Below are 24959 nucleotides of genomic sequence, written 5' to 3'. Positions count from 1 at the left end.
AGCCCTGTCTAAAGAATATTCCAACGGCTTGGGTAAATTAAGATAGACTGACGGTACTTACACCAAAAATCCTCAGGAAACACTGAAAATTATGATGGAAAGTCATTTCCTAGACTCTTTATAGACTCTTTTCAACCATACAAGTCTCCGGGAATAGATGGAATACAGCCAGTTATGCTCCACAAGAGCAAGCAACTGTTCATTCCGATCATTACGGAAATGTATATGGCGAGCCTAATACTAAATTACATTCCTTCTAGTTGGAGACAAACTAGAGTTATTTCATACCTTCAGACCAATTAGCTCAACTTCCATCTTTTTGAAAGTTATGGAAAAACTAATCGATCATCATATTAGAATAGTATATATGAAATTCAATCCATTAAGTAAACTTCAATTTGCTTACAAAAAATAACTTATCAACCACTGACGCACTGTACATGTAAGTGTGAAAAATCGAAAAATCCACCCATGCCAAGGAAATTTCCCCGGCAGCTTTTCTTGATATTAAGGAAGCATTTGATAATGCGTCTCACAACTCAATGCGAATAGTTATGGAAAGGCATGTCGAAGACAGGAACACAATAAGGTGGACTCAAGCTATGCTGATAAGTCGCGAAATAACTGCTAAGCTCGGTGGCACGTCCCTTACAAGAAAAACTACAAAAGGATGCCCTCAAGGCGGGATACTGTCACCCTTGCTGTGGTCACTAATCGTAGACGATCTTCTTCGAAGCCCATCTGTAAAAGCTTCGAAGTGCTTGGTTTTGCAGACTACGTAGTGATTTCAGTTAAGAAGGCAAACTGCACTAAATCTTACAACTCAATGGTGTAGGGAAGAGGAGTTGAGTGTAAATCCCTCCAAAACAACTAATGTTCCTTTTACTTGAAAAAGGAAATACACTATTCCTAAACTGCGGCTGGAAAGCACCGATATGAAGCTTTCCACTGAAGCCTGAAATATTTGAGAATCATACTTGATCAGAAACTAAGCTGGAACACTCAAATTGAACAAACAATCACTAAGGCTACAAACGCTCTATGGGTATGCAGCAGAGCCTTTGGAAAAAGCTGGGGTCTCAAACCCAGCTAGATACATTGGTTATATGAAACAATAATCCTACCAAGAATAACCTACGCCTCGTTAGTTTGGTGGCCCAAAACCACTGAAACATCCACTCAAGCGAAACTAGGAAAAATCCAAAGATTGGCTTGTGCATCGATTTGTGGAGCAATGAGTAGTACTCAATCAAAAGCCTTAGATGCAATACTTCATCTTCTCCTATTTCATCGGGTGGTTCAACTAGAAGCGAAAAAAAGTTCTCTAAGGCTAAATCGGCAGTCTAATTTTAAAGAAAGAGATCTAACAGGACACCTGAGAATACAGAAAAATTTCCAAATAAATAATCTAATAAAAAGTAACGAGGATTGGATGGAAATGAAACCAAACTTCAAAATTCCCTACAGAATATTAGAGATAGAACGAGAAAGTTGGCCACAAGTCGGACTCACAATTCGGGATGGTTCACTTTGCTTCTACACAGACGGTTTAAAAATCAATGGTTCCGCAGGTGCGGAATTCACAGGGCCAGAAATTAATATTTTTTTCCCATGGGACATTGGCCAACAGTATTTCAGGCGATAATAGAGTGCGCAAATACGTGTCTGAAAAGAAATTACCGTCACGCAAATATTTGAATTTTCCGTGATAGTCAGGCAGCAATTCTGGCTCTAAAATTCGTTGTAATCATCAATTCCATTTGGTCGTCAATCTTTTCTAAAAATTGGCCGTAATTTAAAAAAAAAACAAGTAATACAAAATGACACCTTTGGAACATAATATGTGCAAAAATTCAGCCAGATCAAAATGGTCAAATAAAACTTTTGCCCATTTTTCTTGAAATTTCTCTGTTTTAGTCATTACAAATGTTGGACATTTCTCTATTTTTCTAACACTCGAAGTGAAACTGGTGTACTTAATGTGAAACAATGATAAAACCACAAATGACCAGTTTCGAACCACCATATTAAAAAAATGAGGTACAAAGCGGTATTTTGCAGTAGTATAAATTCTGTAAGCGTAAAATTGATTTTCTTCGTTTTTGTTTTGTAACCTTTTGTATGAACGCTAGATTAATTAAGATAGCTTCAATAACGTTAATAATCGCTCAATTTTTAAGTGTTTAATAAACGTATCGTTTATAAAGATTGTAAAATTGATGTTAAATATGTTTACTAATAGAGAATTTCTTTATTCCATTGTGTGCGGGCAAAACTGGCGAGGAATAATGAAACGTCATCGCCATTTAAGACGCAAGTATGAAAGAGATGCCAGATAATTGTTTACGAACTTAGCACGTGCGGTGGTGGGTTGAAGCTGACAAATTTTACAGTGCGTTTCGGGCAGCACGACAGATCAAAACTGGGTCTAAATCGAGCGAATAAAGAAGGGTTTTGACAGCAGTTAGCAGCTTCCAGGTCAAAACGAGGTGCGCAGGTGGAATAAAGAAATTCGCTATAATTGTAAAACTAATTTCTTAAACACTGGTAATAATACTTGTTACATACTTTCCAAATATCCCCCAAAAGTGTGCTTTCGCTCTCCTCTACTTGCTCTCTGTTTTCTGCTCGTGAATCTACGAAAAAGCTCCGCGGAGTCCAGTCTATATATTTTAACAAGCCTACGCTTTAATCTTACCCACACCAATAAACCGGTTCCAGCCGAAAACAAACCGCTTGTGAATCGCATTCGAGTCCGAAATGCAATGCAATGCTCGACCTCAGGCTACTGTCATACTGAGGCGTCAAATGAAGCGAAGCGTTGAGCGTTTGAGAAGCGGAATAAACAGAAGCGTTGGGTGAAGCTTCCTATGACATACTGGAGCGAGCGTCGCAAATGCGTTGTGTTGTCATATTCCTAGATTCCAGTAGCGGTTTTGTTTGAAGGAAATATGAATTCGTCCAATGAAGATTTTTTTGCTTCTTCAAGCACGGGAAATTACGTTTTAGTAAACATAGAGATTTTTTCATGAAATAAAATAATATTACTGAAGTGAGTTGCGCTACAGACGTAGTAAAAAATATAAGAAATTATTCTGAATTTTAAACCCGTTGACCCCGAGCAACGTTCAACTAGTTTATAATATCTGTTAGGATTTCAATAACCCATGTGAGCACAGCTAGTTACTCAGCGGCTTGCATTTTCGCGACCAAAGAAGTTCAGCATGCTAAATTTCTGGCCATTCGAATCAAAACTCAACAATATCAATCAATAACATCAGTGCTATTTTCCCGACGACCTGAAAATTTTTCCCGATAGTATTTTCTATCCTACTTTTTTTCTTTTTTAAGATTTAAGACCAAAATAAAGCAAATATTAAGTACCTGGCGATATCAGGTTTAGTCTGAACATGGATTTACTGCACAACCCTCTTCTAAACATTTTAACATTTTCTAAACGAAAATGTATTTTATTTGCTTTTTTAAATTACCAAACCAAAACAAAGCAAATATAAAGCACCTGGCGATAAAAGATTTAGTCTGAATATGGTATTACCGCGTACATATACGCGCGTCAAAACACTACTCGTTCTGTTTCGCCGCCTCTATCGACGCGTCTTTGCCGCTCCAGTATGACCGGTTTAAGCGTTTCATATAGACGTTTGAAGAAGTAGCTCGGACGTTTTTGCGACGCTTCTTGCTTCGCTTCATTTGACGCCTCAGTATGTCAGTAGCCTCACACTCAACAGCACGCCGTCGTGTGAAACGTAAAGCACACATATGCAGGAAAGAAGAAAGAGCACCAGAGAAAGAGGGTTCAATGAATCTGTGTTCGAAGCGGATGGCTTCAAAAAATCCTACTGATGGGAGAAAAGCCCTACCTTCCCAACCGAGTGCTAGTGTGTAAAACAGCAGTAGAGAAACAGTCTGCAGCAGAATTTCACACGCATCGAAGTGACAACTGGCGGAGGTGTCGTTCGTTTTCGAAAATCGGTCAATTTTCCTGTAAAATTCGTCCGATGATGGTTGGCGCGAGTGTTGCTGGATAGTTTCATCTGTGAAGCTTCCAGTTCGACGTTAGTTTCGTGTTTGTGCTTCCGGGCTATTAATCTATGCAGTTTCCGTAGTTTCATTGACGGCCCCGCGATGATGGCTTCCTAGCTCCGGTGAAGTGTAGTGCGACAATATAGTGAACTGCGGCGAGTAAATTCATTAATCAGGAATATCCGATAGTCGCAACCAGTGATAAATGTGTCCAAGAAGTTGTTTTAAGTGAAATTTTGCTGTCCAGCGGCCATCCGGATTTTGGGCCGAATCGTGGGATCATTGCACAAAAAAGTGTCAAGAAACGGTAGAACAAAAATCGATAAATCCGTACCCTGTGCAGTTGTGTGCCCTTGTGTGTGTGAGATAGAGCGCGTATTTCTGCTACTGCTGCTTATGGTGGTGTAAGATCGGCTCTGCCAGGCAGCTGCAGCTGGAGTTCTCCGCATAAAAAAGCTTGCTCGGCTGCTGTACCGGCTGTACCCACCGCGCGCTCGATCGCACTTGCTTGTGTGTTTTCCATATTAGTTGCATATGTGTGCATTTGTCTGTTGGTTTTTTCACGCGTGTTCTCCTCATCATGCTCCGATCGCATCAACATCAAACATTCATGCTGCAATTTGTACACCAAAATAAAGCAGTTTCATATTCCTGTTTGCGCTAGACTGCTGGGAAGCTTCCACTGTCGCAAAAGTACGAGAGCAAGAGAGCGTAAGCATATTGTTTACAGTGCCAAACACTGCTGCTGCTAGTCAGCTCTCTTGCTCTTTCGCTTGGTAGTGGTGAATCCATTTGTTTTCACAGTGGTGTAGGGTGTGTAGTTTTTTATTATTTACATTGCAGTTTTCTGTCAAAACATCACTGTTGGAGGAAGCTTATTTTTTTTATCGGAAAAGGGTATCAACATCTGTGATAATTGCCGTTTTCACTGCGCTGTCCCCAATTAAATTTCAACGATAATGACACTAACCATTGAATTGTACATTGTGGCTGACAGAAGATGCAATTCGTCATTTCCTGTTCCATTATTGGCCGTATATCGTGTGCGAAATGCAAACAGGAGATACATGCATGTTTAGGTGAATCAAATGCGAACTGAAATTGCTCTGCATCGTTGTAACAAATGAACAATACTACAAGGTATACAGCCCTAGGGTTGTATGGAATGGTGACGTGGGACTAAACATTGTAATTAGGGGATTTTTTGTTCCAAAATATACAGACTCCGCAGACAGAATCAATGCTTGCAATGTTTGCTCGGTGACTTACGTACTTTTATTTTCAATCTTCCATGGAAATCTATTTTCAGAAATATATTCAACAACACTCGAAAAAATATCGTTTATCTTTGGCGATATTATGCCTGTAGAATTTTTTGTGCAATCAACATGTATTTGACAAAGCACAAGCTTATCGTTCTTGTTAAAAAAGCACCAAGAATTTATCGTAATGCGTCAAAGTCAGAATTAACGCTATATCCTCAAAAACCAAATCCAAGTATACTTACGTTATCATAATGAGTGGTTTTGTCTTATTGAACTCTGATTAAATAAAATTTATAATATGTATCTTAATTTCAAAATAATATAAGAGCCCTTACGAAAATTCATTAATTGACAAACATGAGAAGAAATGTTGAACAAAATTATCAACAAGTTTCAGCAAAAAATCGTAGCAATCAACTTTTCCATTTTTGTTTTTTGCTTGACAATTTTTTTCATTTGCCTACAATTACATTCGCTGTATTACGAAGACAGCTAATAAACGTTTATTATGGAAAACTTTGAAATAATAAAATATCATCTAACAATTTTGAAATGTAAGAAAAAAATCGGAATGAATCTTAGTAAATGGACCAAAAATTCACCAGCATTCGCCGGTTCTTACTCTTCTATAAATTTGTATATTTGGGAATTCAATTTTTCGATACTATCCGGTCACGATTATTTAGTGAATATCGAATATAAAATATAATAAATATAACTTATAACCGTTGCAAAAATGTACAATTCTTGTTAAGTAATTTATGGTAATCATATTTATGAGATAAACTTTCAATCACCATCTGCAGCAGCATTGCAGTTTTTCCTCGATTGCACACGAATAAAAATGTACGAACAGAAGTGTACCACTGCAATACGAATAGTACCGCGCGCTGCAGTACGAATAAAAGTGTACCGCTGAAATGTACGAATAAAAGAGTACCGCTGCAATCATAGACGACGAGAGACCTGCAGCTTTCTGCTCCACTGGTACTGTTGCTTATACCAGCATGTTTTCTTTCAAGACATCAGTTTTTATTACGTTCTGACAGCAGGTTTAGGAATTGTTCAAGAATGGGGATTGTTTCAAACTTTTCGGAAAACTTTTACCTTCGAGACATCATATTAGTCTAAGCTCATGGAAGCAAAAATAAATTGACCTATTGGGACGGGGAGACTCTGTCAATTTTTTTTTTGATATTCATACAGAGAATATCACAGGGAACGGTTGGTGTCCATTCACGTCGTCTGTGCTAGGAATGCTCGCATGTAATTGGTTCATTGTTCGCGTAAATCTATCATTGAAACTTTTATCAATTTTACCGCTTGGCAATGAAATTAGAGTGATAACTAGCATATTACAAAATTGTTATACATTTTATCTATCCAACAACATATTGGTTATTGTTATCCATCATGTGGTTACGCTGTTATTAACGTTTGAAATCTGACGCAACATTTGCCAGTTTCATTTCCAGTTTCACAGAATGCATCTCAGTATAGTAAACAAAGACGTAGTCCCACGTCAAAATAAAATTTTCGGTTTAGTGTACGTTAAATTTACAGAGTACAAATTCTTATTTGTTTCGTATTCCTATAAACGCTATATATAAAAAGCTAGCAGTGTCAAATTCAAACATACCAAGTGTACCCGCAAAATCCGCATAAAATAAAACTTTACTTGTACAAAGTTTTTAATGAAGTCTGCTAATTAGTTTAAAAAAAAAACTCAATTCCGCCTGCCAATGAAGAGCAAACTCAGAAAAAAATATCTGTTAAAACCAGTGGATATTCCGTAATTAAATTAAAGAAATTCATTTGGTACTCTAAATAAACAATTTGAAAATTTAAAAAAATACTACATTTTTACCTTCTGGAGCAATGAAATAACTTCATCATTACATTCACAAAAATCAAATCGCTCTAATGTATCTAATTGTTTGCTTAGTAATCGTAAGACCAACAACGAATGTTCAAATCAAAATCCCCAACCATCCGTTTTGTTCTTGCCGGTATCATGAGCCGTGCCGGTGATCTCGAACCTCAATAGAAAGGGTAGACAGAATTCAGGGCAAAATATGCCGGCCCAGTCATCACCAGCGTTCATTAGAGGCAGGGTTCACTAAATTGATATCAATTGAGGCTGACATGCGGGTGATGAATCTGCGCCTTGCCCTGCTGCCGGCAGTTTAAAGCCGGGGCTACGTCACCCCCTCAAACCGGAGGCGTCACGCTTCCGTAACTCTTCTTTATACGTCTCAAAATTGGTAACCGTGACGATGACCGGACCTTCCCGGAACCGCCACCACCAACACCAGCACTATAACCTTGGTGCAATTTTATCATAATTGAAACAACATTTCGAGCGAACACTGGAGATCTGACAATTGAATTCGCAATTGAGAAGAAAGTGAGACTGAAGGTGGAAAATTGTCGTAAGATTAGTTCACTTCCTTCCGTCCTAGGGAGGGTCTCGTGACGATGATTTACAATAAATTTTCGCTACACGCAAGCGGCGACAGAATGCCGTGGACTCGTTTTTCTTCAAAATTCAAAGCAAACAGAGCACCAAAACCAAAATGATTCCGTGGAGGGAGAACGAGCGTGAATAACACCACAGACAAACGAACAACCTAAATTATGCAGTACGGTGATTAACGCGAAACGCAGCAATAAATTAGAGTGATTTGCATTTTAATTTTCTGCTTCCCACCCCTCCAAGACAACGACGACGGCAGCAGATTGAGGAAGGAAAACAGCAGCCCCAATATTCAACGAAAAACTGTTCCCGGAACAGAAAAATGATGAAAATGAAAAGTTATTAAATTTTTGTGTGTTTGATGGTGTGAATAGAGAATAGCCTAACCGCGGAAAAATCGCATATAATCGTTCATATTAAAAGTGAAACCGCCGTAAAAGTCGCCGTTTGTGTAGAAGACAGCAAAATATGAAATCGCGCCTGCTGACCACGGCCACGTGGTTGGCGCTTGTGGGGGCGGCTTTTTTACTGAATGGCAGCAGTTTAACTACGGCGCTACCGACCGTAGCTCTTGCCGGGGACAGCCCGAAAAGTAACGGCTCTTCTGTTCAGGACGATGTCCTGATTGAGCCGGAGATACCGTATGAAGAATTAGAAGAACCGAGAGTTCTGCCATTGCATGCACTGCCTGTTACAGTTGATGCTTCGACTGAAACATACGGACTAACAACGGTTGAGAAACAGCACCATTACCTGCAACCTCTTCCGCTGGCCTCCAACAGTGTTCCACACCCCCATCCGGATAGCAATAGTATCCTAAAAGTGATCCTTGAAGAGCCAGAAAGTAATGACGAGCCGTTTACAACAACCCACGGCTATCCGACGTTTTCAGCCGACGATAACATCGGTAACTGACGATTATTTTAAACCCTAAATATTTTACTAACTCTCCTGTTTGTTAGCTAATTTTGTTTGTTCCCACTCTTACCCGTGCTAAATACGATCATCATCGAACGATTCACTTCCCTATCATTAGCCTAAAATGCTAACATTCAATATTTTTGCTTATTCCGCAGTTCCCAGCAAACCGCAGAATCTGAGTGTCCTGGAGCTTACCTCGACAACCATCAAGATTACGTGGCGTGAGCCGGAAAAGTCAAACGGAGCCATCCACGGGTATCGGGTGTACTATGTACACCAGAACCAGACGTTGCTGCATCTGCCGATACTGAAAGCAGATGCTGCTGTAAACTCGGTCTACACCTACACGCTATCGAATTTGAGTGAGTTTTTTTTTATTTGTTTTACTGTAGTAATGGGCTATCGGCAAGATTAATGGGAGGGGCTTCTTTAAATGTTTTGCTTGAAAAGAATCGTGGCAATTGAAATGGCATTCAAGAATATTTAACCGAAAACTGATCAAGGTGAATTTTTTCGTGGTTGGTTAGTGCAGTTAATAAGATTGTAAAAAGAGTGGGTATGCTATAATTGAAATGAAAAGCCTAGCTGACAGCGTAAAGCAGAAAATTCGATCATTCTATAGACTGTTCCGAAAATTATAAATACATCTTCTTTCTTGAATAAAACAAAAAATACAGGATTTTTCGGGTCATTTTATTCTGAAATATAGATAATATGTGTTCTCTTTCCAGTTTCAATTCAGGTTGAGATTATTTTTCGTAGGATACGCGAGTTCTTTAACTTTTCTCTTAACACTACTCATAAGCTTTTGCACAGTGTGTTCTCCGACCATTTTTACCACTTTAAGCCAATCTTTTTTTTTAATTTTTCAACATTGTCCGCTGGTTTGACATATTTCCTCAGCTTTGCCTTGGTCAAAGCCCAAAAAGTTTCAATAGGGCGAATTTCAGGGCAGTTTGGAGGACTCATCTCCTTTGGGACACATGTGACATTATTTGTTTTATACCACCCTAGTGCATCCTTAGAGTAATGGCAGTAAGCAAGATCGGGCCAAAAGATCGGAGGATTGTTATGCTGCTTAACCATGGGTAACAACCTTTTCTGCAAACACATTTTCACGTAAATTTTACCATTTATTGTGTCATTCGTAATGAATGGACGAGATATTTTCCCACATTCACAAATGGCCTGCCAAACCATTACCTTCTTGCCGAATTTTTCGGTGTAAATGGCTTTCACTGGTCCAGGGACATCCCTTCCCTTCGGTGATGTATAAAATTGCGGTCCTGGCAGAGTCTTATAGTCCAGCTTTATGTAGGTTTCGTCATCCATGATAACACACCCTTTTTTTTGGTCAGATGTTTGTCATAAAGCTTCCGAGCTCTCGATTTTACAGATTCAGCTTGTTTTGGATTTCGTTTTGGCTGCTTAGGCTTCCGACGGGTCTGCAGACCCATTCTTCCCTTGGCACGCATGACGTTACTCGCCGAGGTTCCAAGCTTTCTCGCCACATCTCGTACTGATACTGAGGGTGCCGCTTGTAGTATTCTTTAACCTTTTTGTCCATTGTGGGATCAACAGGCCCGGGTTTTCTACCACGTCTTGGGGCATCAGTAAATGTGCACTCTTCACAATACTTCCGCAATGCGGTTTGAACTGCTCCGACACTTATACCTTCTTCTCTGGCTAATTTTCTTTTAGAAAGACCACTCAAGGTGCCCCAATTGTGCACAATTCGCTTTCTTTGCTCGGGAGAAAGGCCACGCATTTTCAAAATTTCGCACTAAATGTTAGAAAAAATGACAGCATCTGTTTCTTCTGGATGTAAACAACAGGACGCAGCCAACGTTTGGTTGAATACTGCACGTTATTTGGAATGACGGTTGATCGTAAGTGTATTTATAATTACCGGAACGATCTATATTAAGTGCAAGCTTCAGGAGCATGCACAAGAAAACGTCCGGATTGTTTACAAAGCACTAAGCAGTAAGGCAATCCACGAGACAGTTGCGATCAGCTGATTTCAGTCTGTTTTCAACTTATGACAGCTTTATGTATGTTCGATCGGTCTCAACTTGGATGCAATCCGGATCCAGAAGCGTGAAAAACAAATGTTATCCGATCGGTTGCTCTAGTATCGCGAGTGCCAATCCTAAATACAACAATATAAAATCAATTTTGATATTATTGCCGACATTAAAAGATTTCGGTTTTGGCCGTGTTTTGATTTTACAGCTTGAAAAACAGCAACAATAACAAACGTACAAGCAAAAAAACATCACCCGTGGATTGCCTTGTTGAGTTTACCAACCCATGCTGATGCAATGAAAAATTCTGTTGGTAGTGTTGCCAAAAAAGTTCGCGAATTGATTTCGCTTGAATTGAAAGAGAAATTGATCTCGATAAAATTTGATGGTGCTAGTCGACATGACCGAAAGATACTGGGAATAAATGCCCAGTACCTACAAAATGGAAAGATTGTCATTCGAACTCTTTCAATGAAAGAAGTTGAAGAGCGACAAACTGGTGCAAATTTGAAAAAACGAGTTAAGAAAATACTAAGAAAAATATGGATTGAACATCAAAATATTCACGCTGCAACTACAGACCAAGGGAAGAATATGCTTAGTTGCTTTGAAAAACTGCAACATGACCAGAATATTGCTCTGTTAGATGATGAATCGTTAAGTATGACCGGCTAAATAAATATTAGCGATTGATGAAAGCGTTATAGACGTTGATGGTTTTTCACCAATCTTTTCTAAGGAAGATAAACTGCCGCTATTCGCATAACAGTCCTATGTAAAAGTCCTATGTTTTCTTGTTTTTTTGCGGAAATGGGTACATTTTGGCATGCTCTACAAGAGTAGCCATTAAAATCGAGGTTGTGGGAATCAAACCTCACTTTTTTAATGGCTATTTTTGAAAAACATGCCAAAATGGACCCATTTTCGCAAAATTAACACAGGACTCGCAACTTTTACATAGGACTATTATGCGAATAGCGGCAGTAAACTGGAGGCAATTGTGAGTTACTTTCAGCGTATATAAATCACGTTTAAAAGTAGCCAAATTATTATCGACGCTGAAAACTGTTAGGAATGTCGTAACAACGCAATGTGTTGATAAGTTTGAAGACGATTTCGTAGAAGATGAATTTGAAGATAAGCTTCAGAAGGAATGTAGCAGCGCCATTAAAACAAATTCTGGAACTTACCACGCGGATTTGAAACTCAAATTAATAAATCTGGCAAACTACCGAAGTCGGCTTCCATCGACCACTGATGTGGTCAGATATTGGGAAATGCAGAGATATAGCATTCCTTATGAATTGGCCACTGTTTTAGGAGCTCCAGTTTCCCAAGTGTCTGTGGAAAGATGCTTCTCGGCAGTTGAGCTCATACTCCAACAAAATCGTCTCCGAATGTCCCCAGTTATTGGACGATTTAATTATTTTAAGATGCATTCGCGATTTAATAAACGAAGCGATAAAATCACTCAATTAAATATTATTTATTGTGTCCATATAACTGTATCAACTAAACATTAAAATAGAAATGAAAGCCAAGCTTAGAATAGAATAGATGATTACTTTTTCAAATTTTCGCTTCGTCATCCTCATTTGTATACAATCTTACAGCTACGCCTGTTGCAGCATAAAATTTAAATTGATTTAAATCAACATTTTAAAACTAAAAAAGGATAAAAAATAAGCTAGACTGAACAAGAAACATTTCTCATTTTCGCTCTAGTTAGTAATATTTTTTAACGAGATCAATTGAACTTTTCTTTTGCGCAGCTAGGGAGTAGAAGGACGTTTTGCATTGAAGTATAGGAACAGTGACAATCGAATCACTATTGGATAAAATACACACATCATAGTTATCAAATTTGGCAACTTTTTATATCGGGGCTTAGACTGAATCAAGGTTCAAACTCAGAAGCCAACTCGTGGTCTGTAAAATATCGCTGTTGTAGAAACAGATTTTTGACGTAGGACAACGTCTTTGTTTTCTATACTAGATTACATTTTGTGAAATTGAAAATGAAACTGGCAAATGTTGCGTCAGATTTCAAACGATAATCGCAAGCGAATGACTTAATGCATCTTAGTCATTTATATGTCGGTGGATGGATAAAATGTGTAACAATTGTTTGATATAATGTTTAACATTATTGCTTTACTGCTTAATGGTGAAAAAAGGTGAAAAGTTCCAAGGTCAAACTTTCCCATACATTTTTCTCGCTATTGGCTTGCTTCCCGAGCACTGATAACAATAACATGGACGGAATAAATTTCACTGCCTACATATTTTGACTCAACAAAGTGTTTTGTTCCGTTTGTCTTTCTCAAAACTGCGTGGCCACGCCCTCATGGCAAAAATCCACGCTGAACTCGATACAAAAAACTGCGTGTAGAAAATTCAGCTTCAGTCTAGTTTGTCACACAATAGCGAGTGGAGTATAGCTGTTAGAGGTATGCGACATTGAGAAACGAGAGCTGCATACGAGTCATCTTCCAGGCACTGCGTAGCGTGTTACCTTTATTTTGCATGCGGCAGCAACAGTTACCATCGTACGCTGCAGGATATTTTGCTGGCACAGCTGCTGGAGGGGACAGCGGAGAGCAAATTTTATTATGCGCGGCCAAGCGAAATATTCGAAACTACCGTTGGTGCGATCATCAGCGTTCTGTAGCACGAATTTCTAACTGAAGATTATGGAATAGGCTGTCCCAAAAAAAAAACGATGTTGAAAAAGTCAAGGTGCTCAATCCTAAATTGAAAGATAATGTTATTTATAGCATTTTTGTAGAACATTTCGACTTTCTAAAAGGTCGTTTTCAGGTTGTCCAAACGTGATTTATGAAAAAATGAGTTTTTTGAGCTACAAACTCACTCTTTTGCACTTTTTTCAATTCTGTTAGATTCCTAAATTTTTCCATATATTTTTTTTATTTTTGTGGGGTTGTTTTTGAATATTTTGCATGGTTTGGTTCAGCATCGCATTCAATTATTTGACTCACAGAGCCCACTGAACATCACAAAAAAGTGAATTTTCCTTATAATTTTCAGATAAAACCCTTCAAAACACATATAAAAAATTTTTTTGATCAAGAACTGAAATTTCTTGAAAAGCGGAATTCAAGACGAAAATTTGCATGAAAAAAAATCCTTGATATCTTGGGGGGCTGAGATATTGGCGTTTTTACATGTGATGGAAAACTATGCATTTTGTCAAAAATGCCATTCCTGAATAGTTATTTAAATGTTGATTATAGCCATGAGGTATGTTCGGAGAGGTTTCAGGATATTCAAAAATGCATCTTTTAATATAGAAAGAAGGGTGATCAACCCACCAATAAGTGAGATAAAAAATTTACTTTTTAATCAGAATAAGATAGAAGCAAGGTGTCTTCGACAAAGTTTTAGGTTATCTTATAACAAGAAACTTTACCGACGACATCATGTTTCTATCTTTAACATATTACGTGCAACATTGGGGTTTCTATTAGAAGGCACGAAAAATCATAATTTTCGTTCTAACTTTTTTCGCAGATTTTTCCAAATTTTGACACCTTCTACTAAGTTATCAGCCATCCAAAAACGCATTTCTTTTCTGAACATTGTTATTTTTTATCTCCCAAAATAAAACAGTTATTTAACATATTTGTTATTTGTATTGTGCCGTGTCAAATAAATGTTGTGTGAACAAAAAAAACATATTTGTTAAAATGCATAGTTTCCCATCACATAGAAAAATGCCAATATCTCAGCCCCCCGATAAGATATCAAGTATCTTTTTTCATGTAAATTTTTCGTGGAAAATCCCGCCTTGCAATGAAAATTTCAGTTCTTGATCAAAAATTTTTTGATTTGTGTGTTGAAAGGTTTTATCTAAAAATTATTAGAAAAATTAATTTTTTTGTGATGATTAATGGGCTCTGGGAGTCAAAAAACTGAATACAATGCTGAACCAAACCAGGCAAAATATTCAAAAACAACCCCACAAAAATAAAAAAATGTACGAAAAAATGTAGTATTGGAACAGAATTGAAAAAAGTGCAAGAAAGTGGGTTTGTAGCTTAAAAAAGTCATTTTTCATAAATCACATTTGGGCAACCTGAAAACAATTTTTTAGAAAGTCGAAATGTTCTACACAAATGCTATAAATAACATTATCTTTCAATTTAGGGCTGAGTACCTTGACTTTTTCAACATCGATTTTTTTTGGGATACCCTATTATGGAATCGGTTCTTTTCAGATATATAGATGCTTGAAGATAAGAGTTATGAGAATTTTCGCAACTACTACTAGTGTAAAATTTTCATGTATTCATGCATCGTTAGTTTTACAATAATTAATTATAACCAGTAGTGTTGCCTATGAACAGTTCATCGCAGCATATAATATATACATTTAGTCCTACGTCACCATTTCATACAACCCCTAGGGCTGAATACCTTGTAGTATTTTTTTATAAACCTGGTTACTCTGTGACCCCGTGGCTCTGTGGTTAGCGATATCGATTGGTTAGCTCTCCCACACGATTATGATATTGGGCTCGATTCTCGATCAGGTCGAGGATCTTTTCGAGCTGGGAATTTTCTCGACTCAGCACTGGGGCACGGTGTATAGTTGTACTCATCCTACAACATGCAAAATGTGCCAAAAAACTTGTTTTGAAAATTGATAAGTTTTTGAAGAATTCAAATCAATGTTACAAGTTACAGGAATTCAAATGTCAGTCAAGCTCTTAACGAATACAATATCCTCGCTTAATTTTTCTTAAATTACTGGTCTAACATTTACAGTCCAATATAGTTTTACCTACAGCTTTTCAGCCTGGAAAAAATTATATGGTGCTGGAAAGATCGACATAAAATGCTCTGCTATTAATATAACCTGTACGATGATTGAGGATTAAACCAACATTTCTGAAAATTAAAACGAATGCTCCTTCAGTATGCCAACGTTTTTCAAAGAAAACGATTGCATTACTTCTGAAGAATGGACAAATATGAGTGGTGAAATTTATATACTGATTCAATGAAACATTACTGTTATTGTTCTTTGAAAAGTACCATATTAGTTCCTTAGTTTTAATTAATGAACAGGTTTTGATATCATAATAGACTTGCGATAAGATATTACCACATAAACTACATGTTCTCAGTCAGATAGTGAATTCACAGTGCAACAACAAAGAAAATAGATCATTGAAAGCAAAGGATGCTAGAAAACTATGGAAACTAAGCCACGTCGCTCTGTGTTTTCGTATCGGGTTTAAAAAAAAAAACGAGTACGCATAGAACACTTGTGAAACGGGGTACGATTGTTACAGGGAAACACAAGCGCAGTAGCAAAGCAGGCTTGATGTTGTCCCTTTACGTGAAAAAAGAGAACGGGTATCAACTTGTGACTGGAAAGTATGCTCCAGTCTGATCATCAACTACGCCTGAAGGTATTCGTATCCAAGAAAGGAAGTCTCCTCCACACAGCCAATCGTCTCCAGAGATGGGCCCTTACGCTACTTATATTTAATTTCGACCTGGAATATATCTCAACTGACCAGCTCGGATATGCAGACGTTCTCTTCCGGTTGATCAACAATCACGAAAAACCAAATGAAGAATCCGTAGTTGCAGTCGGCATTGAAGATTATATGGACAAAGCCTTGTGTGATTCATTCAGCAATCTTCCAGTCAAGTTTTCTAGTCAAGATGGATAATTCAGCCACGAAGAAAGACAAGCTGCTTCAGACGATTATACAGCACATCAACACTGGTTGGCCAGCAGTCAAACAAATCACTGATCCAAGTCTCAAGACGTTTTGTTACCGGCGAAAATCTCTTTCGATCATCAAGGATCGTATTATGTTCAACGATCGCATCGTAGTTTCAGCTGTACCTCGTGATCATCCTAGAATGAACCGTATGAAGTCAGTTGCCCGCAGTATCGTTGACTGGCCTGCGATTGACGAAGATATCCAGAACTATGTACGACGTTGTTACATATGTGCCAGCATAGCAAAATATCCACAACAGATCCAGCCTCATCCGTGGCCGAAAGCAGAAGGTTCTTAGAAACGGATTCATTGGGACTACGTCGGACCTATCGAGGGAAAGTACTACCTGATCATTGAAGATTTTTTCAGCAAGTAGCTCGAAATCTTCCAAACCTCTTCATTGACGGCGCCATTGACAATAGAATTCTTGAGAGAGACTTTTGCAAGATTTGTTAAAACCTGATGCAATTGTGGCGGTTAACGAAAGCCAACTTTGCAGTTGCATTTTCGAGCAGTTCTGCGAGAAATCCGGAATCATTCACATTCGAACCGCTCCTTCTACCATCCACAGTCAAACGGACAGGCGGAACGATTCATGGACACTCTCAAGCGTCCACTGCAGAAAATTATAGGCGGGGAAAACGTACCATCATCCGAAGCGCTACAAACTTTTTTTCAAGTGTACCGTTCCACGCCAAGTAACGTGTTGAGAGGAAAATCTCCAGCAGACATGATTTTTGGCACTCCAATGACGACTACTCTCGATTTGTTTCGTCCTACAGAAATCCATCAAGCCCAATTGATGTCAACTTCGCATTCCGTCGCAACTCTCACTGCTGAAGTAATGGCTTACGCCATAATCCACAAAAACGCCAAAACCTGGACTTGGAAACCTGGACCCATCATTGGAGCATTTGGAAAGGTGAATTTGAATGTTCTACTAGATCAAGGTGTGGAACGCTGGACACTCATTTGTTCCCTTACAAATCAACTACGCGCTAGGTTCGATGACAGCTACCATTGGCAGAACTGATAGCAGATGTCGGATTACCAGTTCCTGGTCAACCGAATTTTAATCCAGAACCATCCACCAGCTAAGGTTCAATTCGAGCTAGTCTCATTGACGATTCCACTGACAGCCTGGGTGAAACTATGTGGACGGCTTTAACGACAATGATTGCATCAATACCTTTAGTATTTTATCGGAGAAATGATAAAGCCACACCTCGCCCAGTTAGATACTCAAGACCACCAGGACGACGACCATAGAGAGGGTAGACGCTACGGTTCTATTGATGCTAATAGTCTCTCCCAAGCCGGGATTCAGCAAGGAGGCTGATCGATTTACGCCCTAAAGGGTCTAAAAATCGCGTGTTTACTGAGATAGTAATATGTTTTGTTTTCAAGAAATGGTTTCATTCCTATTTTGCATTGATATAATCTGCGCCACCTCGGGCTCATTTCAAGATGGCTTGACAAAGTTTTTTTTTTTAATTCTTTTAGCACCAAAATTTAGTGGTTAATTTGTGGTTTCGAAATCCAATTTGTGGTAATTTGTGGTTGAGTAATTTCTGAGAAATTTTCAGAAAACTGAGTCAAGCCATCTCTGAAAATGATTTCGCTTCAAATGAATCGGACAACGATGATATAAACATCAATCGAAACTCTTAATTTGTGGTTCACGAAAATGTAGTTTTTGTAGGCATAGTTCATATTAAAATAATTAAAAAACTATTATTCAAATTTTTGAACATTGTTTACCGCTTGTTGTCAACACCGACCGTACGCGGCGCTGGGGCGCTGAGCACCTGCCGATGTTAGTGCTAGTGGGTTATCTAGAACATATCGACAGTCGTTCATATACACTAAAGTCGTTTTTTACGCGGGGGATGCGTTCCAAATTTGTATGGGGCCGCGTAAAAAACGAATTTTTTGAGTTGCAAATATAACAAAGAAAACCGTCCTAAAACGTTAAAACCTCGTTTGAATATGATAGTGGCCAATCTAGAGACCAAAATTCAATATTTTAAATTTTGAGTATTTACACCAACAATTGTGATTTTTTTTAAAAACTGATTTATGATCACTCGTGGCCTAAAACGAAAAACGTGATTGAAATGAGGTCGATATCTTGTACCGTTTTTGAGTAATGGAGGAAAGCAACCCGCGTAAAAAAAACGCGTAAAAAGCGACCTTACTGTATACGACATACAGTTGTTGCTGCCGTTGAAAGCTTTTTTGTTTTATTATTCAGGGGGTAGTTGTAGTAGCATATTCCTGAGACGAGAAAATATCGAATTTTAATTCTAGTCAGAACTCACACCTTTGGGCATTTACCATGCGTTTCAACCGTTCCCTACAGTTCTAAGGCCCATTCCCAACCTTCAGGCATCATTCTAAAATACCCAACAGTCGAATACAGTTGCGTAGTTGGTTACCAAAATATTATTACGTTTATCGAAACAAAAAATTGTTCTTTATTATTATCAGGCTTTAATTTATTCCAAGAGTTAAAACGTATGTGCTAATAGATTTTAACATATAACAGATTTTGTATGAGAAAGACCAGATCACACCCCTAGGTGTATTAATTTAGGTTTTTTTTTTCAAACAATCGGTAAATGGCAAAACTACATTTCCGGAAATGATTCGACCGAAGATCGAGAAAGTTACGCTCGCATGTCTCCGTAAAACTTCACTTATTTTGAGGAAATTTACGTAAAACACACGGAGGCTTGTCAACTACAAATATCTGCTTATTGATCAACATTTGCATTTCGCAGCAAATCTGCACATATAGCATCCCTGCTGTTTACATACCGTGGAACGGGGCGAATAGAAACAGTCTGCGATATATCTTGCAGTGTACAGAAAATACTATAATGTATAGAATGAGTATAAAAGTTTTAAAACATGGGTCTTGCCTCCCTTTATTAAGGGTGTAACGTCCATTTTGATAAAATAAGTAATTCATTGTTTTATTAAAAAAAATGTCGCATGTTTCTTTTCACCCCGCAATGGGGCGAATAGAAACACTTGCCAATAAAATACGTTTTCCTTGTTCTGATAGAAAATTTTAGTTTTAATTTGAAGAAAACAGAACAATTGCATCATATTTATTGATATAAGAGGCAAGAAAACAATATAAAATATCAAAATAGTGGAAATGTTCGGTTTATTACTTTGTGTTTGTTATCTTATGAATGAATATGTTCTATTAGAGTCCTTATTAGAACAGAAGGACTCGGGGTTGGGTCAAGCATTTCCACCGGTCTGGCATCTTCCGGTGTTTCATCTAGGACACGCCCTTCGGGAACATTTTGTCTTGGTGGAACTGAATTTGATTCATATCTCTCGGGTCAGTCCATGCCGAGCATCATGCAGCAGATAAATCAAACTTTCATCACGTTTTTGGAAACTAGCGTGGTTGTCTACTGGATTGAAGTCTAAAGCTAACATCCGATTCATCACAGAGTAGTTGATTCTATATTTCGTAACCGCTTGACAAGGAAACAGTTTTTTTGCGTATAATCTCAACAGCAACAGGCGGAGCGAATACGTTTTTGGTTTTTTTTTGTTGGTAAGTCCTGACCATGATGGGCTGAAAATGCACAAAACATGTTCCAGACATCATTTTACATATAAAACATTATAGCATTCCTCAAATCAACATGTTTTGGTACAAAAAAAGCCACTACGGCGTTGTTTCTATCCGCCCCGTTAATCTGAGAACCGCAAGTTTTCCATAAAACATAGGTAACGTGGTGAATACCTTACGGCGATCCTTCAATTCACCGTAAAAACTTGAAATACTTAACTACCGACCCAGTATATCACACGAACAAGTTCTAAGTGGAGCAGAATGGCTTCCACAGGCAAAGTTTTTTGGTACTCGGAAACGTTCAGAATTTGAGCCCCCATTTTGCATTTTTTTAAGCAAACCGACAGTAGTGCTGCTAACCCAAAAATGGGTTTGCAGGACTTGTTTACTATTGAACTATCCAAGAGAATATTGTATCCATGGTTTTTAAATGTAATCGAAGACTTAAAATCGCATTTTCCAAGTTCGAAAGTTTTGTTTCTTTTCGCCCCACTGTTTCTATTCGCCCCGTTTCACGGTACTGTTTCACCTAGAAATACTCAGAGGAAGAGATTCGCGGTGAAAAAAATCGCCAATTCGGCAACTGGGTATCATATGTCAGAGGTGCCAGATCTCTTCTCAAAGCGCAATGTTGACTAACATTCGGCTTGTATAATCGGTTGTGACGGTGAAAGTCCTTAAGAATAGTGAAGTGTTTCACAAAAACTGTTAAGGTGATATATTTTATGTTTATGTTTAATTTTATACACCTTCACTTATTTTGTTACCTATACACAAGGTTTGTTGAACTCCGGGTAAAAATCACTCACAGCATTCTTAATTCATTCATTGGCAATAGAACAAAAAATCGTATAGAAATAAACACGTTCTTTTTTGTATTTGACTGCAATACCTCTCAATGTGGTGCTACTTTTCTTGTTCGTTTGGCTCCAATTTAGACGGTTCGTTCTGCTCACCGCATATCTCTCCCTCTGAGTATCTCTAGTTTAACCATACTCATCGCAACACGAAAGCTTTCTGGGAAGAAATCATCTTGATGGTCTACCAGCGCCGCGTACGGTCGGTGTTGACAACAAGAAGTAAACAATGTTCAAAAATTTGAACAATAGTTTTTTAATTATTTTATTATGAAGTATGCCTTCAAAAACTACATTTTCGTTTACCACAAATTAAGAGCTTTCGATTGATGTATATATCATCGTTGTCCGATTCATTTGAAGCGAAATCATTTTCAGAGATGGCTTGACTCAGTTTTCTGAAAATTTCTCAGGAATTACTCTACCACAAATTGGATTTCGAAACCACAAATTAACCACTAAATATTGGTGCTAAAAGAATTAAAAAAAATACTTTGTCAAGCCATCTTGAAATGAGCCCACCTCGGAGCTTAAGCGAAATTAAATCAATATTTTATATGTAGGCTCTTTTTGCCTGGAAACAGCATATCGCAGCCCTAGTAAGGGAGTATGCCGAATCTACCAGATTACCGCAGGCCAGATGTAAGTTTGATTCGGAATAATAGAAAAATATTGGAAAAGGGTCGCAGCCATCCAGGAAATGTGGTGGTCGAAGACGGGTGAACGTGAGTTTCGAGCGCTCTATCCTATCGCCGAAATGACGTTCAAACACCACATTTACTACAGCGGCCGCGACAGAGGTGGACGAAAGCGTCAGATTGGAAAACTTGTCTTCATATCGAAGACATTTACCCTGCGGTGAAAACATCCTTGTTTGTGAAAACAAATAAAAGACATTGACAAATATGTGAAGACATTACAAAACATGTGCATATGACCTGCGTTTTGCAGAGGTTTTCGATTTGCCGGTAATTTTTTAAGCCTTCGGTCTTTTTCAACGAGCCATTTCGGGTTGGAAGTTATGTGAAGACATTTTTTCTCGGAACATGAAGACATTTGAAAACATTATCTGGCATCCCTGCTCTCAATCATCTAAAGTCACGAAAGCGTCCGATAACTCATCGGCTACCATGACGCATGATGTAGAACCGTCAAGGATGGTTCGATTTGTTTTGTTGGGAAACCCTGTTGGAACATGATTTACCATTACTCATTTCTCTTAACTCAGTCGTACGCTGCCCTGAAGTCTGTGAACAGATAGTGCGTCTGCAAAATGAATTCTCGAAATTCATTGAGGATTTGTTGCAAGGTGAACTTTTGGTTATAGTGGTGCGTTACCCTCGAAAACTTTGTTCTGGTATCAGCCAATAAAGGTTTTCTGTAATGGCCTGAGCCTGTGAAACAGGGTGCGGGAGAGAATTTTGTACATGGTATTGAGAATACTTATGTCCCAAAAAATCGTCCAGGTGGTGGACTTTTTTGTAGATCAGGTATATAAGATTCTCCAACCAGTCCGAGGGCAATTCTTCGTCAGATCACACTTTCAGCATGATCCGATGGATGGCACGATACAGCTGTTCGCTGCCAACGTTGAAAAGTTTGAATGCCGTCCTTCTCAGCTTTTGTACAGTTCCTCAGCTCTTAAACTGCTTTATTCACCTTCTCCATGGAGGATGAATCCACAGCTTGCCCATCATTCTCAATATACATTGTCCTGCTCGTTTTGACGCCTCTGTCTTCTTCGCCGTTCAACTACACACTAAAATGTTGCTCCCAACGTCTGGCCACCTCTGATTTATCGGTAATCACGTTCCTTCCCTTGTCGTTGCACATGATGCTGAAACGTGTTATTCTGTTAATATTTTTGTAGAAGCTCCTCGCAATGTGCCTGGAGAAACAGGCCCCTCCGAAAACACACTCTTCCAATGCTGACGTATCTTCCGGTCACTGAATTCTTTCAGCGACTCTAGCTGCTCGATCGTGTCACAGCCGTTGCCAATATGTGATCTCTGGCGCGTTACATCTCATCCGTCGCTTGCTGGTACTCAGTTGTCGCAGTTGTACCCAACACTTCTCGCGCTGTAATGCTGGTCGCATTATGGATAGGTTCTGTTCACCTCCAACTTGTTCATCGAACCACTCGTTAACTTTCCGCGAGTGCTCTGCAGCCACTGCTCCAGTTGATATTCGCTAGACGTTAAGCAGTATCTTCCTCGTTGTCCTCGATCTAATATTTACTTTATTCATGTTTATCTTACAATATATTGGTATCAAAGCAAACTTATTTTTTTCATTCTCGCTCATTTTCCGTCGGTCTAGTTCCGTTACTGTTGTTGTGTCAATCACCGACACTCGGGGAGATGACTGCACACAGGACCCTTACTAACAATCCGTTGATAAACGGACCGACGCCAACGGCTTTACTTCGGTGCGGTGGAAGGCGTGATCCCAGAGATTTTTCGCCTCAGAAAATCTCCCGGTGTCGACCAGGATTGAATCTAAACCAGTTGGGTTGGTTGTGAGTGGATCACGCCACCCCACAACCATCGACACCTATGGGGATTCGACCAACTACGCTAGGCTCCGCCTTCAAAGCAAACTTCATAAATAATGTGAAATCAAGCTTCAATGCCAGTTTTGCAGAGTACTTTAGAGAAATTCAATACTCGTACTAACGCAAAACTTTTTTCTTCATGATTCGTGTACTTACTTTTCCATTCGATCTGAACATTTCTCTTCTATAAGTATGCAATTTGAAATAGTATGAACAAGTCTCAATGCCACTAGCAATACTAACAATAATAACATTGCATACATCAAATAAATAATGATTACATTTGGAAACGTTTATCTACGCCTAGTCACGCATTGTAACAACAACTTTCAAATTTTCTGCAGAGCCATACAGCGACTACAAGATCATCGTGGCAGCCTTCACTAAAAAGAACGACGGAGAACCATCGGAGGTGTCCACCCGAACAGACATCAGTGGGCCAAGTGCGCCTAAAGTGGTGAATCTGACATGTCACACACATGACGCCCTATTTTTTGGCTGGCGGATACCGCAAACCTACTATAACACCATCGATTACTACATTATCAGCTATCGGAATATAGATTACGGTGATTTCCGAGAAATCCGCATTACAGCCAATGCCTCCATCGTGGAAACTTCGGTAAGTTCGGCCGACTGTTTGGAAATTTTAGCCTTCTATTTAACTTTCTTCTATTTCCGTGCAGATGATAATTCCCAACCTAACGACTAACGTGATTTACGAAGTCAAAGTCCGAGCGGCTTCAACGAGCGTCATTAATCCGAAGCAGATAATTCTTGGTTCCTATTCGGAACCGAAAAAGGTAAATTTTCCCTAACATATCACAGAAGCTCTGGAAACTAATAATCTATTACTCCCAATAGATTTCCCTTCAACCAAACTGCGAAAAAATCCCACCGCCGTCGCAACGCCAATCGTACGACGACTACAACCTGGCCGTGTTGGCCGGAATCGTTTTTAGCTGTTTCGGGTTACTGCTGATTGTGCTAGCCTTCCTACTGTGGAAGTAAGTATTGCTTTTCCCAACAAAAAAAAAAAACACCCAAAAAACTTCGCTAAACACTTGACTTCTGGCTTCTATTTGCGTATCGTAGCCTATAAATAGAAATATTCCGAGCACTAATTCCGACCAATCTAGCGCTAGCTCTGCAGTGGTTAGAAGACGAATGGGGGAGAGGTCTGTTAATTACACGCAATGCTACACACCGGGAATCCGCGGTACCCCTGCCAGCGCAACGCTGTGAATAGCATAGATAATTCATGACCGCTTATGCTAGCAGCTCACATTTTGCCTGCGTTCGGTGCGGAAAAAATAGAGTGCTCACACTTCTCTGCTGGACTGGACCGCATCGTGCGCGCGGGAAAGTGTAACACACGACAATCTCTTTACAATCTGGGCGGGCATACCTATATATTGATGTATATGCTTTCTTCTGCTGCCTCTGGCAGCG

General features: G+C 38.9%; 1 protein-coding gene across 5 annotated transcripts in view; it reads left to right on the top strand.

Moving 5' to 3' along the window:
• Positions 1 to 24959, top strand: part of LOC129718547 (tyrosine-protein phosphatase 99A-like) — a 295684-nt gene that overhangs the window by 241897 nt on the left and 28828 nt on the right. For all 5 annotated transcript variants that reach the window (XM_055669421.1, XM_055669417.1, XM_055669420.1 and 2 more), the window contains exons 9-12: positions 8862 to 9068; positions 23852 to 24129; positions 24194 to 24310; positions 24372 to 24514. In XM_055669421.1, the coding sequence (XP_055525396.1) occupies positions 8862 to 9068; positions 23852 to 24129; positions 24194 to 24310; positions 24372 to 24514 (745 nt within the window). The remainder of the gene's footprint in view (positions 1 to 8861; positions 9069 to 23851; positions 24130 to 24193; positions 24311 to 24371; positions 24515 to 24959) is intronic.

The sequence above is a fragment of the Wyeomyia smithii genome, chromosome 1 (genome assembly GCF_029784165.1).
Source record: "Wyeomyia smithii strain HCP4-BCI-WySm-NY-G18 chromosome 1, ASM2978416v1, whole genome shotgun sequence".
NCBI lineage: Eukaryota > Metazoa > Arthropoda > Insecta > Diptera > Culicidae > Wyeomyia > Wyeomyia smithii.
The sequence above is the reverse complement of the archived record's forward strand: the minus strand, read 5'-3'. Positions and strand labels throughout refer to the sequence as shown.